This window comes from Musca autumnalis, unplaced genomic scaffold, assembly GCF_047663935.1.
Source record: "Musca autumnalis isolate F117 unplaced genomic scaffold, ASM4766393v1 scaffold_4, whole genome shotgun sequence".
Lineage (NCBI taxonomy): Eukaryota > Metazoa > Arthropoda > Insecta > Diptera > Muscidae > Musca > Musca autumnalis.
In genome coordinates this window covers 207,738,628-207,758,812 of record NW_027411977.1, presented here as the reverse complement: position 1 = coordinate 207,758,812, position 20,185 = coordinate 207,738,628, and the positions used below count along the sequence as shown (strand labels likewise).

Below are 20,185 nucleotides of genomic sequence, written 5' to 3'. Positions count from 1 at the left end.
CATCAAAATAATGTTATAAAGAAAACAATTTCAATGAACCTCACTTTTAATATCTCTGAATTAAAAACAAAAAAAAAATTATATTCATCTGCTTATTGTTAATTACAGCATACATAAATTTGGTGAAAAAAATATTTTACAGCTTCTTTGTTTACAACAACTGATCCCATTTTTATGCGTGTGTTTACACACCGTATCGTAAAATAATGGTAATGATGATAAAATGTAATAATATTTGGTCAGTATTATAAATGTGTCAGATAACTTTCATTTGTATTGCCCTGACCGATATACAAGTGCACTTAATACTCAGTGGAGTTGTTAAAGAGGTAGAAAAGGAACCAAAGGCATAAGGGATTCAATTCCTTTTTTAATGTGGAATGAAATCTTTAACAAAGGAAATAAATGTCAAATGACAAATTTTATACAGAAAATACTTATAAAACATCGCGTGGGCCGAGCTGATATGGCTTCATACAAAAAGAACAACACGATTTTTCTGAAATGAACAGTAATTGATGTTACGCATTCAATTGTGGCTAAAACAATAGGCGACTTCGCACAATTTCTTCCTCCTTTTAAACGGCGTTTGCATTTGAGCTTTTTGCCGGGTTAACCTTCTTTATGAGGATTTATTTGACGTTTGCGCTATGGAATTGATATCTGAAATCCAGTTGATTTATTAAATCCGGTTAAATGCAAACGGAAATTTTATCTTAAAACTACAGTAGTATAAACAGAGGGTAGTAGCTTGGTTTACATTTACGAAATCCACTCGATTTCAACTGTCAATTCCTTTGCGTATACGTCAAATGAAAACTCATCTGAAATCCATTGGATTTCATTTGACGTTTATCCAATGGAATTGACAGTTGTAAACGGGTGGATTTCGTAAATGTAAAATGTAAATGGTACTATTTACAAAATACATACAGGAGTGTATTTTTAGCCGTTAAATTTAAATGAAGTTTGCAGAGTAATTAACTAGTTAGTGAAAACGTAAAGTATTTGAAATAAAAGAAGTACATAAACTTATAAAGAGGAGTTTAAACGCATTTTACATTTAACGTGTTTTATAAAACATGCATCATTTAAGTTGTCAAATCCATACAATATCTGTCAAATAAATGACTTTAACTCCCAAATCGCCTGTATTAAGTGCAAGTGTAAAATGTGTTTTACATCGAACATATTTTATAAAACATGCGCCTATTAAGTTGTCAATTCCATAGAATATCTTTCAAATAAATAACGTAAATTCCCAAACACCAGTTTTTAATGCGAGTGTAAAATGCGTATAATCATGGTTTAATAAGAAAGGTTACTAGGGGTTTACACCAGACAGTTTATCTTCAAATACAACTCTGATTTACTAACACATGCATACATTTGTCGTTTGTCTCCCAGCTGTTCATTTTTTCATAAACAGTCGGGTTAACACATTTTTGACATTTTTTATAGAAATGTGTGAGATAATAATTGAAATTTGTTGAAAACAAAAGTACATGAACAAAAATAAAATAGGTGAACGGAAAACAAAAAGGAATTAATGATTTTTATTCATAATTTTACAACTGTCTTTGCAGTTGTCGGGACGCCTATGTCACAAAGGCAAGTTTTGGGTTTTTGACAATCAATACATGCACTCAACTGTCCTGTCATGTGTAAACGCATGGTTAACAAAGGTTTCTGTCAATTTAAATTTTTTCTTTCGACTGTTCCATGGTGGAATAAGAAGGTGTTACATTAAATCATACCAAACGTCAAAATTTTTCACAATAACGCACTGCTGTGAATTGCTGGTTTACCTTTTGTATGTGATTTTATTCACAATAATGCATTTTGTCAACTAGTGTGATAATCAGCTGTTTTTCCCGCTGTACTTGTATTATTGTGCCATGGACTGTTCCTAAAACGTCAAAACAATATACACAATTGCTCTGTTCCAGAACCTGAAAGAAGCTACTTTTTTTACTACGATAACACTTTTTCCTTTATATTATCGGAAAAAATAGTAAAAATTAGCAGTTTCTTGCAGTTATGGAACAGAGCAAATATGTGTACGTGTGTGCGCTGTTTGAATAATATGCCAAACAATTTTAAAAACAATCCAATTTAATGATTTTTAAATTTGTTTTCGTCAGCTTTGCATTGAAACAAACATTTTATCATATCGATTATGTGGAGAAACCTTGACACTTCATTCATTTTTCGCGTTTTTTATAAAATGCCCAAAAATGGTATTGTAAACAAACCCACTTATTGCCTTTGTGTTTACTAATATTGACGTTTTAGGAATTAAGGAAAAACAAGGGTTCTATTGATTGTTGTTATTTAAATCTACCTCTTTACTTATACGATGCGTATAATAGTTGATTCGCTTCACTTTTAATTTTCATAGAATAAAAATCCAGTCCCAGAAATCTTTTATGGCGCCACTTATTATGAAATACTAATGTAACCCCTAGGGAGTTTAAAACGGGTGTAACAGGCATCTAAAACGCTTTATTTAAGTCTAGACTAAAGTCTGGACCACTGTCTATCACACCACTGTCTAAACTAACTGCAAAACTTAAATGAACTCCAAACCCCATTTAGCTGTCAATTGTAATATTATTAATTTTGTAATCGTTTTCAATAACAATCCGTAATAGTATTAAGCCTTATTAGAAACAATATTCTAAAAATAAAAAAACGTTTCAATTAAATATTCCATAAAATATTTCTGTGAGATGGGTTAGGTAGTTAAGGTTGCATGTAAACTGTTCGTGGAATTATAATAAATTATTATAAGCAGTTAAAGTAACTTTCCGCAAAAGAAAATGCACACACATTTGGACAAGTACATAAACATTTAAATAAATTTACATTTATATCTAAAAATAAGCATTTTTACGTCTTATAAATCCGCCTCCAGTTTTCACCTTTTGTTTTGTATGTAGCCTCTTCATGGACATTAGTATTGACTTTTGTCCGCCAACTCACTCGCCCACTTTCCTTTGACTGACTAGCCTTTATTTGCTTGCTTCGTGTTGTGTTTTTCATTTCTTTTCAAAGGAGGTCAATCCCATCCCATGGTAAAAAATTGTTTTCTGCTCATCTGTATTGTATTTTATTGGCTAAAGGCCAATTTGGAAACAAAATTTGTTTCCCTGAATAATTTTTTGTTTGTGATTCCTTTTTTATCATCTACGGATTTACATTTTATTGTAGTAGCCTGATTTTTTCAGCGGCCAACATTCATTTACAGCCATCCACCCATATGCCTTTTTAAGGGTAAATGAACACTGAAGGTTATTATCTTCATGCCATGAATTCCGCTTGAAAAATGAGATACAAAAAACATTTTTAACACATGTCTTATAAGTGACAATTTATTTTTGTGTTATTGGCGCAATTGAGTTCCTTGCATTTGTATAGAGGACATAAATCCCAATGACATTTTAAGAAATGCGAACGAGAATCGGAAGTGGAATCTTTGGACATCCCTGGCAATAAATAAGACTTCTTAAAATGTCAAAAAATAATTCTTTCTTGACCCTAGTGAAAACCGTACAGAATAATTTTTTTAAGTCCTATATAGGGACTTAAAAAAACAAAATCAAACTGAATTTAGAGGGCATTTATGTACTTCAATATGGCAATACCATTCATGTAGGAGCGAGAGCATATTCATGCTTTGAGACACTTGGAAAACAACAAATCGCAGGGCAAACAACAACAAAACAGTTGTCAACTGTTTCGTAAATGCAGAAACTGTCAGGCAAAAATTAAATGCAGATCTTAATGCAAATTAACGCTGCCGTCTTAATGCAAATTAACGCTGCCGTCTAAATTTATTTCAAATCCTTAATTTCGCACAAATGCAGTAATGGCCTTGGTACATAAGCAGCCTCGTTGCCTGACAAAATTTCAAGTCGATCGGAGCAAAATTGGCTGAGATATGACCTTTCAATGTGGAGAACCCGTAGTGGTTTGTGTCTTTAGGCGTACTACTTTTTGCATAATTTTAATGTACATCACAATGGCTACATGTTGGGAATTCCCTGAAATGAATTCTATTAAATGCTAATCCATATGGCGATGTAGAAGTCATAAAGAAGGAATGTATCGGACACGTCCAAAAGCGTATGGGGTTCCGCCTTCGGAGTTTAGAAAAAGTAACAAAAAGAGTGGAGGCAAAGGAATGTTGATAGGAAAATTGATTGACAAGCTCACTGTCTACTATGGACTTGCAATTCGACGCCATTCGAATTCAATTCACAATATGCATGAGGCAATGTGGGCGACATTTGATCATTACAGTTCAAGCGATACAAATCTACGTCACGAGAGATGTCCAACCGGTGAAGACTCGTGGTTTTCATATCAACGGGCTCGGGCAAGAAAAGAGGCTTTCATACACGATTACAGACCACTTCCATCAAATGTTTTGGATGCTATTAGACCTATATACAACGATCTAAGTAATGAGTTTTTACTCGAAAGATGCGACGGCGGCTTCAATTAAAATAGCAACGAAAGCTTCAATCAACTTATTTGGAAAATTTGCCCCAAAACCCTTTCAAGTTCAGCACTCGTTGTACATCAGTGTTAATCACCACTGGGCTCGCGAGTCGTGGTTGTGTGAACACACACAATCTCAATTGTGGTGAGTTTGAACGTTGCTCTCACCACCGATCATCTTCTTTGTTTTAGCAATGAATTAACGCACACGATGTTTATCTAGAGCAGTGTTAATCACCACTGGGCTCGCGAGCCGTGTCTGTGTGAGCACACACAATCTCAATTGTGGTGAGTTTGAACGTTGCTCTCACCACCGATCATATTCTTTGTTTTAGCAATGAATTAACGTACACGATGTTTATCTAGAGAGGGATAGATAATCTCGTGTGTGCCCAACACAAACGCAGCGGTTGAATTTGTTGTTGCTGGTGAACACTGATCTAGAGCAGTGTTAATCAGCACTGGGTTCGCGAGCCGTGTCTGTGTGAGCACACAAAATGTTGCGAAGGCAACACCAAATTTCCATTTTACAGGCTGCATCGTCGGCGGAAGAGCTCCTGTATGGACCAGGAATAGATGACTCCTTGTAATTTTACACAACAATACATTTTTTATTCATGTAAACCGAAATAAAAACTTAAAACGCGTTTTTCTCGAAATGCCATTTTTGAAGTCGCTGCCAACGATAGCTCGAAAACGGATAGACCGATCTTCGTCTATTTTGGTGAGTTTATTAAATACATAAAAACCTTGTCTTTAAGCGAGACAGTTTTTTTTAAATTTTTTGGACGATTTTTGGGCAAAAATCGGTCCATTTTTTTATCGTTAAAATCGAAATTTTGACTTTTACAGGTCACTATTTTTGTTAAAATAGATTTTTGAAAATTTTGTCTCGCTTATAGACAAGATTATGAGATTCTTAAAACGCGCACCAAAATATATGTAGATCGGCCCATTCGTTTTCGAGCAAGCGTTAGCAAAAATATTGGTAGTTTTCTCAGAAAAAATTATGAAAATGTAGTTTTTTTGGCCAGCACAACTAGGGATAACCCCTTAAGTTTTAGTTTTCCCAGGAGCCCAAAAGCTTTGGTTTCCGGGGAAGTGACTGAGAAAGTCATTATACTAGTTACACCCGAGGCGGTATCCGATCGCCTTCGAATCTCTAACTTTCCTTCTTGATTATGAAAACATATTTGGCAAATGCAATCGCTTATGTTAGTCTTACGATGGTTAATGAATTTAACCTCTCTCGTTGTAATACTAATGCCTCTGAACTGCATCTATTAATTAAGTTTTAGCTTTCCCAGGAGCCACAAGCTTTGGTTGCCAGGGAAGTGATTGAGACAGTCATTATAGTAGTTACATCCAATTGCTAGCTGGCATCGTTTATGGTTAGAACTGAGGCGGTATCCGATTGTGTTCGAACCTTTAACATTCGTTCTTAACTAATGCAAACATCTATGATAAATGCTATCGCTTATGTTAGTATCACGATGGTTAAAGAATGTCACCTCTCGCGTTGTAATACTAATGTCTCCATACTGTTTCTATTAATCAGTACCTTTGGGTCTTAAAATTAATAAATGTAGAAAAAAGATTACCAGCTTTGGTTTCCGGGGAACTGATTGGGACAGTCATTATAGTAGTTATACCCAATTGCTAGCTAGCATCGTTTATGGTTAGAACTAAGGCGGAATCCGATCGCCTTCGAATCTCTAAATTTCCTTGTTGATTAATGAAAACATCTTTGGCGAATGCTATTGCTTATGTTAGCTTCACCGTGGTTTAAGGATTTGACTTCTCGCATTGTAATGCTTTAACATCAGAAGTAAGACACTATCTGATCGCCTTTGAACCTCTAAATTCCCTTCTTTATTAATGAAAACATCTTTGACAAATGCTATTGATTATGTTAGTCTCACGATGGTCCAAGAATTTCACAACTAGCGTTGAAATACTAATGCCTCCAAAGTACTTATTAAGATCTTTTGGTTGTCCACCCAGGCAATTCTAAACTGCATATTACTTGAACGTTTTCAGAAGGACCCATCAAGGTCCATATTATGATACATTTAAACAATAAGTAACATTTTGTGGATTATATGTATAAGAGGGCAGTGTAATGGAGTAATGGAGTAATTCCCCACGGGTTTAATATTCGTGACTGGGTTGAAAGTGTTCTTAGGGAATGGATTATTATAACAAACCTGGGGCTGGATTCTTGTTCTATGAAAATTTGAAATGAAAAATATTTCCTTTATAATTCTTTCCATTTGACAGTTTTTGCCTTTATAAAAGTTTTCATTTCACTTTTTCATAGAAACAGAATTGAGCCCCTGCTATAACAAAATATTTAGTCATAGACATCTCATTTTTATTAATATTTTCTAAATTTCTTTTAAATAAATAAATAATAATGTGGATACCTGCAACATCTTTATTTACATCTACGTTATGATTACAATTAACTTTTTATCTAAATTTTTCTCTCCCAAACTCCATGCCAAAATTATATTTCACAGTGGCCTAATTGGCAACATCAAAGGGTAATTATGTATAAAATCTGGCCTTCAACAAGTAGAGATACACGAAATTTATCTTAGATTGTTGTCTCTGTAACCTTTGTGCTAAAAATTAACAACGTTTTTTTTTGTCTAACATTTTGTTTGAATCCAGCCAAACAAAAATTGGCTCATTAGAGTTAGCCTTGCGCTTTGATATCGAATTTTGTTTTTTTGTTAAACAAAAGCAGTAAATATTTTTTGTTGTTATTTGTACAACTAATGTACAAAAAATTATCTATGAACAACAACAGTCATTATTATAATATTATAATCACAGAAAAAAATGGTATCCATATCATTTGCCCATTTTGCCTACAATGTGTATAACCGAACCGGGCATTGAAAAAGGGACCCACATCCACATGTGAGGGAGGTTTTGGTTGGTTTTCATTTCCACACAGAGAGAGGGAGATAAAAACCACAAGAATTGAAATTTAACAACAGCAACAAAAACATAACTAATTATTTTACTTTTTTATTGTTATCTATTATTATTATTTGCGACAATTGGATATCTATGGTTTTCATTATCATTTTGGCGAGAGAAGAAAGGGAAAGTTGCTGTGTGTATACATTTTGGTTGAATTATGACATGAATGAGAATTCTTAGAAGTAAATATAAACATGATAATTTATTGTATATCATTTAGAATCACCTAATTAGGGAATTTTGACCACAAAAATTAACTTTTTTAAGAGGAAATCCAGGAAACTTTCATGGGACACTGTTGGTTTTTAAAAAAGTATAATTGTGCGTAATAGGAGAAAAGCGAAAAGAAACAAATTCCGCAGGTGTTATAAGTGGCATTGGGAGATATATAACAGAACTGCTATAACAAAATATTTAGTCATAGAAATCTCATATTTTCATTAAGATTTTCCAAAGTTCTTGTGAGAGTAATAAAAACTCAAGTGAGTGCCGACACACGATGATAACACACAGTAAGGCTATGGCGCCAGCCTAACTTGATATATACCTCGGATATAGGCTCGTCACTCAGACATAGGCCGAAGAAAAAAAGTCCAGTGGACCTAAAGGCTTAGGTATATAAGCGACTGGCTTTTTTGTTTCGCTTAATTTCGTTAAAACTCCTTAAAGCTAGATCACAAAAATCTACTCAAAAGAATTGTTTTGCAAATCACAGTCAGCCTTCCTTCCAGGCATGACAAATTCATTCATTTATGGTCGCACTCAAGCTTCAATATATATTTGTCACAAGAAACTGATAATCGGGATGAGGTATCGGAGGTAATTGAACTTGCCAACATTTGAATATATGAATATTTATTGCAAAAATGCTAAACGAAATACGTCTAAATGAATGAATTTTTATTTATTCCCTATACATTCTTGTGTTAACAGTTAGTTTTGTTGTAATTGTTGTTATTAATAACCATGATAATCAATTCTCACTCACTCAGATTGTATAATATGAATATATACTATACTTTATCGAATACGTATTACCGTTTATAGAAAGATGACGTTTCAAGGTTGTTTCAACGAAACTGAGAGACGAAAAACCCATAATTCACAAACTAGATATCAACACAATAACCCACCGACCGGCAAATTGTTGAAACCTGTTTTAAATTAGCAAAAAATATAAAAAAAGCAAAAGTCTAGGCTGCGACACATTTAAGTTCAGTAGTAAGAATAAGTTTCAAAGATATGTAAATGATTATAGAAAAATTTCCGCCCATAAAAAATTGGCAAAAGGAAGTTCTGCCATCGAAAAATTTAATTCTTGGAATATTTTTTTAAGCGCCCCTTCTATTAGGGTTCTCTAGGTAAAATATTTAATTTGAAGACGTTGAGGGCTGAGTACATAAGCTGCCTCGCCTGATTGCCTTGCTTGCTTTTGATAAAAGAATAAAAAAGAAAAGGGCAACATAGTTCGAAATTGGCTCGGCCTTCTTTATTCTTTTATTTTTTTATGTCAGAAATGAAGCAGGAAAGCAAGGCAATCAGGCGAGGCAGCTTATGTACCCAGACCTTAAGTACTGGGGCGTTAATGGACCTAATTATTTAATCTACAGTCTGTTTTTAGCAGAAATTATTTAAGAAAAAAAAGCCAGCAGCTTATGACCAAGGCCTTTAAGTTGTAGCTTCCCAAGGAATCCACAAGCTTTGGTTTCTGGGTAAGTGACTGAGAGAGTCATTATAGTAGCTACGTCCAATTGTTAGCTGACATCGTTTATGGTTAGAACTAGGGCGATATCTGATCGTCTTCGAACCAATAACTTTGCTTCTTGAATAAGGAAAACATTTTTGGCAATTGGCTTATATTAATCATTGTTACCGTGAGAGATAAAACTAATATTACCGTGAGAGGAAAAACTGATGGCTCCTAACTGCCTCTATTAATCATTACCTCTTGATCTAATTACTAGCTGACATCGTTTATGGTTTGAACTAGGGAGATATCTGATCGTCTTCGAACCTCTAACTTTCCTTCTTGATTAATGAAAACATCTTTGACAAATGCTATAGCTTATGTTAGTCTGAGAGAAGGTAAGGTACTGAGAGAGTCATTTTATTAGCAACAACCAATTGCTAACCTCTAACTTTCCTTCTTGATTAATGAAAACATCTTTGATAAATGCTATCGCTTATGTTAGTCTGAGAGAAGGGAAGTGACTGAGAGAGTCATTATATTAGCTACACCCAGTTGCTATGTGGCATCGTTTATGTTTAGAACTAAGGCGGTATCTGATCGTCTTCGAATCTGTAATTTTCGTTCGTGATCAATGAAAATATTTTTGCCTAATTCTTTAGCTTATGTTAGTCTTACGATGGTTCAAGAATTTCACCTCTCGCGTTGTAAGGCGGCTTAAGCCTTGCTTTCTTGCTCCGCTTCATTCAGTCGCTTATGTATCTAGGACTTTATGCCTCTAAACTGCTTCTCCTCTTGCTCCAAAAACCAATGAAAGTAGACAAAGCATAAAATATTCAGGCATTTGGAGATTACTTTGGTTTCCTGGGAAGTGACTGAAAGAGCCATGATATTAGTTACACCCAATTGATAGCTGGCATCGTTTTTATGTATTCAATTTTGTGATCATTTTTTTTGGCTTGAATGTCCTCAATTATATTACTCAATATCCTTAATTGATTAATTCAATTTAGTTCGCCTTGTTTCATTCACTTAAGTAGCTCTGAGCAGACAACCCCTTGTTAAATTTATTTATGTGTCATAACCACAACTTATTTAATTAAAAGTTACAAGCAAAATTCCCAATTACGTCATGTCACACACATTACTTGCTCCTTAAGGATCCTATATTACCTATAAAATATGAAAAAAAGTTCTAACATAAAATAGCAAACATAAATAAACATTTCATTTAACCTCCTTGGAAGAAAAAGTTCATATTTGACATTGACAACCAACAAGAAGCATTGTACCAAAGCAAAGGGGTTGCAATTCTACGTTTGGCCTACGCAGAAATAAAGCAAAAAAACTGAACTCCCAGTCATTGACCTCCAAATGACCGACATCAAGTTTCATGGATGGCTGGATGGATTTGCCAATTTCATTGGCGGCAATACTGGCTGCTGAACTCACACGCATCGACAACGAAATGAGTTTTTTGTATTTTCGCGTTGCAAAACAACTATTTTTTCAATGAAATCATTCACTGTCAATTTGCCGCTCTCAACGGGAGGGATAAATGGAGAAAGATATTCCAAATGGGTATATAATTTTGAGGCTGGACGCACATTTTTGCTTCATTGCATGGAAATGTATTAAAGTTTTGCATGAAAATTTTTTTCTAGTCACTACAAGAAAAATAGAAAATTTTCCAGATGCAAAATTTCGTTGTCTAGAGATACACATGCATTGCATGGATGGATGAATGGTACACATGTTGTGTCTGTCTTCTTATATGTGCGTCTCTGTTTGAAGACATATGGTTGCAATCAAAATTTGTTGTTTTCTATTTAATCTATGACTAAATCCATGGAAGATTTATATTCACACAATGATATTATCCAAAAAGAAAAGAAAATTGAAAAACCATAAAAGAGTGAAAACATTTCCACACATTCGCAGAAGTCATGCATATGTACCCAAGCTGGCATAGATCTTTGCAAATAAATCATTGCAAAAAAGATATGGTATTTACAAATTGTAAAATAGGTTTTCATGCATGGATTGCATTTCACAATACGGTTAAGTAGGCGTTTTGGTAAGGGTAGGTTAGTATGGAAATTGTGGGTAATACATGAAGCAATTGACTTACTCTATACAAATAAAATAGAAAATAAATAATATACAAAATTAGCGTCTTTTCATCCCGACGTTTCGTCGCTTATTTGGCTAGTTTTTCATGACGATTCGTACATTTAAAAAATAATAAAAATACAAAAACACCAAGAATTTGCAAAGTGTTGGACTTACAATATTATTATTTAATACGCGGTGCAATAATTTTATAAAAATTAAACATAAAAGACCAATAACACGACATAAAAACTAGTATCACAGCTCGTTTACATTATTGCAATTCTATAACTAGCGTTTATATTGTTCGTATCTTCAGTTTCAAGTAGCCCACAAGCTTTGGTCTTCGGGGAAGTGACTGAGAGCGTAATTATAGTAGCTACATCCAATTTCTTGCTGGCATCGTTTTTGATTAGAACTAAGGCTTTATCTGATCGCCTTCGAACCTGTAACTTTTGTTCTTGATTAATGAAAACATCTTTGGTAAATGCGCTAGCTTAAGTAAGTCTTACGAAGGTCCAAGAATATTTCCGTGAGAGGTAATACTAATAGCTCCAAACTGGCTGATTTAATTGCTAGCTGGCAACGTTTATGGTTAGAACCAGGGCGATATTTGATCGATTTTGAACCTCTATATTTCCTTCTTGGTTAATGAAAACATCTATGATAAATGCTATCGCTTATTCACGATGGTTCAAGTTCACCTTTGGCATTGTAAGACTAAAGGCCTAGGTACATATGTAAGCGGCTGGCTTTCTTGCTCAGCTTCATTTCTGATAAAAGAATAAAATATATATATATATTGTCTACCGTAGAATATCCTGGCCTGAGGCCTGTCTGATACTCATTCAGAATTCTATTAATTATGTTACGAAGCTTATAGATCATGTCATATGCAGCCGAAAGCCAAACTTTAGATATTGTCTACTGTAGAATATCCTGAACTGAGGCTTGTCCAATACTCATTTAAAATTCTATTTTTTTTCCATTCACTGCTTTATCCGTTTTTTTAAAGATTCCCCTGGATTACCGTGAGAGGTAATACTAATAGCTCCAAAATGCCTTTATTAATTATCATCTACTGATTTATTTGCTAGCTGACATCGTTTATGGTTAGAACTAGGGCGATATACGATCGATTTTGAACCTCTATATTTCCTTCTTGGTTAATGAAAACATCTATGACAAATGCTTTCGCTTATTCACCATGGTTCAAGAAGTTGACCTTGTGTTCTCCCATTCTGATGTGGTTCAGAATTACTTAAACATGATAATTGTTCTCTTATGTGCCATATTTTTAATTAATTTTTTTCTTGTTTCATATTAGAATTTGTCCTTCCAGCTAATTTTTCACATTCACAAATGACAGTTTCAAGTTCTTGGTTACGATATTTCCTTCTTTCCTACCTTTCGAAGGTAGTTATTCTGAACGAAAATTCTTCGTGAGTTTTGTCTTTCTGCCATTTCAACTTAAGAGAATACGCCCTATAATTTTTTATTTTTTCTAGTTTGCAACCAGATCTTCCAATTTAAAGAGAAGTTTCTGCAAAAGCTGCACATCATTTGCTAGGTTAACCCAATCATCCTTCAAGCCAGCCATGTAAGTGCTGGGATATAATTTGAACAGCCAAGGAAGATATTTGAACAGCTTCTAACTTTTGTAAAAATCGTTGATCAAACTAACTATAGTTGACAATTTCATCTTATGAAGTTTATGGGATCATGAGGTTTCTCAGGATCATGTCAAATGCAGTCGAAGGCCAAATTGTAGATATCATCTAAAATTCAATTATGTTAAAAGATGAACCAAAATCTTGGGCAGATATATTCGTATCAATCTTCAAGTCCTGCCCTGTTATTTGATTTTCAACTCTCCAACATTGCTTTGCATTTACGACTGTTGAATGACATTTTTTGAATGTGTGACATTTTTCCGAAAGACATTTAGGAATTTAAATGACTCATTTTTCTGGTGATTTATTTTCCTTTTTATTCCTTAATATTTCCTGTACCTCAAGAATATCGATATATTTATGTGGTTTGTAATCCGTTCTCTACTTAGGCCATGTTTATATTATAGCCTTTTGCAGGGTTAACCTTCTTTATGAGGATTTGTTTGACGTATATGTAATGGAATTGACATTTAAAACCCAGTGGGTTTGTTAAATCCGGTTATATATAAACGTACTATTAACCACATATTGGAAATGTTTCTCAAATATAGTAAATATATAGTAGTATAGTAAAATCTCGGGCAGATATATTCGTACCGATCTTCAATCCCTGTCCTCTTATTTGATTTGCAACTCTCCGCTTTTCCATCGCTTTTGAATTTTTTTCTTTAAAAAATTTTTATTATATTTCTTTTCACTTTTTGGCAAACTTTTTCATATTTGTCATTTGGTTCGATATACTTCCTCTTATGCGCAGCGTGCCATTTTTCCTAAAGGTGTTTGGGACTTTAAATAACTCATGATTCCTTAATATTTCCTATACGTCAATGGTCTTCATCCATTCTACAACTAACAGCTTTTGGAAATATCTCGCAAACGTTGTCTTGGTTTACTAGCTTGTTAAAATATGTACCTAAATCTTGGGCAAATATATTCGTAATGCTCTTCAATCCCTGTAAATCTCCGTCATGGTTTTGCATCCGCGGTATTTTAAGTTTTTCTTCCACTTTTCTGATATATTCCTTTTTCTTTTCTGGACCAACCTTTTTTATATTTGTATTTTCATTCGATATACATTCTCCGAAAGATATTTAGGACTTTAAATGACTCATTTCAGGACTATTCGCGTTTGTAGTTAATCTAACTCGATTTATAAGAGCTCATTATTACGATCCGAAGAACTGAAATAGTGGTGCAGATTGGATTTTCTCACCAAAAAAACACTTCAGTGGAAATCTAATTATGGGTACGTTAGGGGTTTTGATTCATAAATGGCCCTTCAAGTACGTTTAAGGGGTACCCTTGTTTCTTTGACAGATATTCTCACATATTTTACATCAAATCATTTGAGATTACGCCCTTTGGAATCGATGTGGTTCCTGTACATTCAATTTCGGACCCATTACCGATTTTTTGTTTCTATTTTGGCTTAAGCTTGTGTAGATAAAAATGTTTCATTATTACATTTTTAGCGATGTTTCGTCAATTATCGTTGACTCCTCCAGGAAATTTGTGATTTTTATAAGTTTACATAAAGATTTTCGCCAAAAGGCATACTGATGGATCACACTATCATAAATCGTTTACATTGCAACTCCATAACTTATAGCAACATCCATTTCTTTTTCACTTTACACATTTTCTAAAACTTCTCATACTACCCCCCTTCTCATGCCTCAATGCCTTCACAAGTTCCATGTTAAGGCACCCAGAGGATAGGGAGATAGTTTGGTATTAGTAATAAATAATGGTTAGAAATCAAAAAGGTAGGTAACTTGAGTAAGAGGAAATGGAACATACAACGTCTATGAAAAACAAAAACAAAAATTGAACAAATAAAAAGAAAATAGGTACAAAGAAAATTAATAAGTCATTTACCGCTTTCTGTGAGCCATATTTTTCACCATTGGCTGGTTTATCCAAGAGATGTGAACTTTCTTCGGTGGCCAAAGAGGCAGCACCGTTGTGTTTTAAATTTGCTTCCGATGAGGTTGATGACATTTTTGCAGTTCAATGTAAATTTTTGGTTGAGTATTTTGTTTAAAGGAGATTTGTTTTTTAAATATTTAACTGAGATTACTAAATTCACTTTGTTTTTATTGTGTTTCTTTGCGTATTGTATAAATACTCAAAATTTTGGATATGTTTGAGGTTAAGTTTTTGTATTATTTTCTGTGGTTACTTGAGGGTCCTTTAAAAGTCCTTTATGTTTGCGATTACAAAACACAAATAATTGTTTCTTCTTCTTTTCGTTAGTCTTCCGTTTTTTGGACACCCACACTTCTTCCACTTCTGCTCTCAGTCTAGGTTACTTCAAAATGTATTAGACTTGTTTAGATGCGCCTGCGCTTAGCCCCCAAAGGTTACAAGTCGTATGAAAAAATGCATACAAACACACATACACACACGGAGAACTAGAGTTCAATGGTAGGAAAACCACTTCTTTTTAATTTCTTTTATCTATACAAAATTGTTGTTGTAATACTGTTTGGTTTGTTGTTGCTGCTGTCGTTTTTCTTTCTATTTTCCAAAAATTACAGAAAGAAAATTGTTGTTTTTGGGAGTATTGTTGGGTTTTTTAATTTGTTTTGTTGGTTATTCGAGTTTAACTTAATGAGTATTATTTTTTGTTTTGTTTTTGAATTATTTTATCTTCAAAATTGTTTCTATAACCGTGAAATTGTTATTTGAATATTTAAACATGTTATTTCTTGTTTCTTCTTGTTGTTGTTTGTCTTGTTTGCCGTAGTCATAGATATCTTCCGGTTGTTTTTACTTAACACCGCAACGACTTAATTGTAAATGATGTCGTTCCATACCTTACGCGCCAAATAAAAACATATTTTCTACTCAGTTTCCTTAACATTAACAGAGCCACAAACCAAGCATACACAAAGTCCTCTCACTCTATCATTCGGTGTCATTCACATGCTCTCTGTATTTTACGGCTCTTTTCCATACAATACGGAGTACTCCTCTCACTCTCCTTGTTTAATACGCTCTGTGTTTATGAATCAACAAACAAATTTGCTAGCCTTTTTAAAGTGGGGTGTGTATATTTCGTAGTCCCCATTGAAAGTTTCATCATTGTATGGCAAATGAATGCAAACACAAAAACAAACAAGACAGGCAGCAGCAGGCCCCCAAAAGTAAATATACAATTGCTGTATCTGCCAGTATTCTCCTTAATTTACATAGAGAGGCCTGATTTACATTTCTCTTGTCATCTCATCTCTCAATAAAAAAAAAATCATTAACCGCTCACGTTATTCCCCCATGTCATGTAACAAAAACAACAAGATTAAACTGGAAAGTCGTACAGATAAAAATGTTGGCATTTAATTCTTCTCTACACAGTGATTTCCGTTTCTTTTCAAAATTGTAACTGCCTTTTTCTCTCCCTCCTTCAAATATACTAAGGAAAGGGCTTCATTTTCTCTCTTTTCATGGGGTTTATTACAATGTAAACGTCAGCTATGTACCGGCATACTTTTGTTGTTATACGATTTAAATGTGTGAATGCCAGCGTACATGTCAGGGGGTTTGACGTCACGCATAAGATTTACATTAAAATGTCAGTAATGCGTGCGTACATGGAAGAAAATAATGGAACAGTGGGTTGAAATGTGAAAAAATGAGGACCTTTTACAAAAAGATAAATCAAAGAAGGAGGACACTTAGTAGAGTTGGGTAATCTAGTTCCTAGTTCACTGTACTAGTTCTAAAACATATGAGTAATGTCATAAAATCTAACGTGTGACGTTACGTATCGCAGTTTGTTCATACAAATTATGTGGCCCATTGGAACTGCATACTGAACTAGATAGTTCCATATATATTTTTTGGCACAACTCCAACATTTAGATACGACCCAAAGGCAAATGATCGTTGGAGACGAGGTAAACGCAGAAAGTCTTTATACTATATGTCCCATCGTCTTTATTTATGGGCCGACTGTCGGCTGACAAATTTCTAGGTTCCAATATGTTGCTTCCTTCCAAATATGAACTAAAGACAGAGTGGTCCCAAACATAAAATATTTTATCATGTGGCCATAATAAACAAAAATGGCGCCCAACGTTTCATTCACTTTTTTATTGTACAACTGTTTTATCAATGTTTCTATCTTTCTTTTTAAAAATTATATTTTCTAGCAAAATCATCACCTTAATGATATTTTCATTTAAAAACACCCTGACATAGACAACGTTCTTAGGAAACCTCGAATCATTCATTCATGATAAGATAACCGAGACGAGCCTTCTTGCACATTCGAGCCCACTGTCTTTGCGTCAGAAAGAGAGGGAGGCAGGCATGTCAACATAGCAACAGTTTCTTGAATCATCATGAGCTGTCAAAAAAAAAGAAGTAAAGCAATTCACTCTGTTTCTTTTTGGAGAAACACGAGCATGGCCCCGCATAAAAACAATAACTACACCAAAATATTATTTCAGGCAAACAAAACACACATTCGAGACGACTTTGATTCGTTGCGTCCAAAAAAATAAAATATAGCTATAGATATAATGGGGAGAATATTCTCTAGTATTTGTTGACAATCTGTTAATGGAGGTAGGTGATGATGAGGTGTGTAGAATAGATAAAAACATATAAGGGAAGTTCAGTAGGCGGGCAATAACGACAAATTGAAGCGCTACACAAGAAGGAGAGGGCTCAACAAGACAAGAAAAATTAGGAGATTTCTATGACTAAATATTTTTATACCCTCAAATCGTGTACCAAATTTAATCATGTTTGTTTAAATTATGTTCGAAGGTAGATTATGTATATCAGACAACTGCTTCATGACTACAAATTTATATTTTTGATACTAGGGGAACTCAATATATCATTATATATTATATAAACACTGTTGCACGATGCAGACGTCTGTCTTTTCATGAATATGTTGAATGCTGCTTGTAGTTTTGTACCGACCAATCTTCTCTACTTTTTAACTGGCGCAACAACACGTCGGACTCTTCCCTGAGGATTCCAAAGAAGCACTCAGTTGTCGCGCAGTGTTTTCAGCTGGTCTTCGGAGAGTGTAGCCGATTTAACGCCGTTTCCGCTACTTATCTACACTGTGGCTATTTAAATTGTGGTGTTCAGTAGTTCATCGATCCGAATGGGGTTCGGACATCAAATTGCCCAAAATATTTGTTTTGCAAGGTCTGTAGACGTGTGTGATAAGACGGACTTCTCCTTGCATCACACAGTGTAACATGGAAAGTACGAAAAAACTCCGCTAAGATATTGGTAGTCCCGCGCCTGAATGGGACTCATCCTTTCTCAATATTCAGCCATCCTTCGACATGTATGTCCTCTACTCCTTCTAAAATCTGATCATTATTTGTGTATCGTTTTCTTAATGGCATACCAAATTCGAGCAATACAATTTCCATATTTTTCTCATTTGTATGCCCTGCTGAAGAGAATCTCTCTCCTCTATGTAGAAGTCACCCCTTATAGCCAGGGATTCCAATGGATGTGTACATTCCATAATGTCTGCTATCTTTGGCAGACATTTCATTGCAAATAATTTCTTTGAATAGCCAATATATTACTTGATATTTACACTCTTCGTTGGCTATCCATATACGCCGCGAGGGATGTTGTTTGTCCTGTGGCTGAATGGGAAATCCTCCTTTCTCTATATTCGATGCTTCTTTGATATTTTACACCATATAGTTAATTCCAAATTCGACCAATATCATTTTGATATTTTTTCGGTTTTATGTCCCAAGTCATTAGATCATCTATGCAGATGTCACTACTTACCGCCAATAATTCCCGTAAGTGTACCTAAATATGCCGTTCCAAATGTCACATTATTCAATATACACGTTTTAGTTTCTTGATTTGCTTTAAATCGCCAATATAGTAATTGATATTTACTCTCTTTGTTGGCTATCAATATTTGCCGATACATGTTTTTCGGCCGAAACCCCATACTTATGTTTCCTAAATCTGAAAAGCGTACTGAATAGTTTACTGGTCTGAGGATGCAATGATGAGGTACTTATTTATACCATCTCTAAATAATTTTGAAAGAAATTTGGGTATTGAATTTAAAGGTCAACATTTTTATTAAGTTTCTTCTCATCCATGTGGAAGTCACCTCTTGTCACCCGACATTCCCATGGATGAGTACCTTCCATAATGTCGCTATCTTTTGCAGACTCAACAGGTGCCGATGCCGTTCCATACGTCACAGTATTCAATACTGTAATACCAAAATATTAATCGGTATTTTTTTCTCTTCGTTGGCTACCCATATTTGCCGGTACATTTTTTCGATATCGATCGAATATCCATGCTTATGTTTCCTAAATCTGAGAAGCGTACTGATGCGATGACGTGATTTCATGGCATATTTTGCATTGGTTCAAAGCAAATCGTGAAAAATCCGATCTTTTCATTAGCATTTAAACCCATGCAAAGGAAGTCGTGAAAGATTGGATCTTTTCATCAGCATTTGAATCATTTGTACAGATCACTACATAAAAACAAGTCGATTTGTACATCCCTAGAAGTAGCGACATCAAAAGAAAAGAGTATACATTTCCAAAATTTTTGTTATAAAATTACAAAATTACAAATTAAATGTAGGTTCACGAACTAGAAATTCTTGAAGGAATGCTGTTGGATTCCATGTCGAAATCTCAACTGCTGGTGAGAAAAGCTTTTGTAAGATGAAACAAAATCAGCGGCTGAGAGTAGACGAAGTAAACTCTGTTGCGGTGCAGCGGCGGTGATAAAATTGAAATTTTGGGTGTAAACTTTATGCTGATAAATTTGTTCTAGTTATTTCATGAATTAGTTTGAATTAATAGAGTTTGGTTTGTCACGAAAATCATATTTCAATACAGAATTTTCCATTTTCCAAACAAGACATGAAAATGTCATGCCAAAGGGTAGGTGAAAATGACATGTCAAAGCATTGGTCAAAATGACATGCTTAGGATGAATGTCATCTTAAGATCCGAAAATGAATGTCATCTTATGGTGGTCACGCTCATATAAAATTCATGAGTGAAAATGCTAAAGAGATGACATGCCAGATCACTTGCACCTATTATTCAATAGCATCCTTGGCATCGAAGATTTTGCTGGGTAATATATCCTTTAATGACGATCCTCTTGCGGTCTTACACGATAGATTCCTCACTCTACTCATGTGCCCAGACTCTAAATACTTTTAAAGAATTCA

The 20,185-nt window shown here is 34.4% G+C and overlaps 1 protein-coding gene across 4 annotated transcripts in view; it reads right to left on the bottom strand.

Moving 5' to 3' along the window:
- The window catches only part of nebu (solute carrier family 2 member nebulosa), a 140,340-nt gene that overhangs the window by 29,183 nt on the left and 90,972 nt on the right, over positions 1-20,185 (bottom strand). Inside the window, exon 1 of one of the 4 annotated variants that reach the window (XM_073983027.1) lies at positions 14,851-19,828. The exons of the other annotated variants lie outside the window; for them this stretch is intronic. Coding sequence (XP_073839128.1) covers positions 14,851-14,973 — 123 coding nt within the window. The 5' untranslated portion in view covers positions 14,974-19,828. Of the gene's footprint in view, positions 1-14,850; positions 19,829-20,185 lie in introns of those variants that run through there. 4 annotated transcript variants of the gene reach the window in all.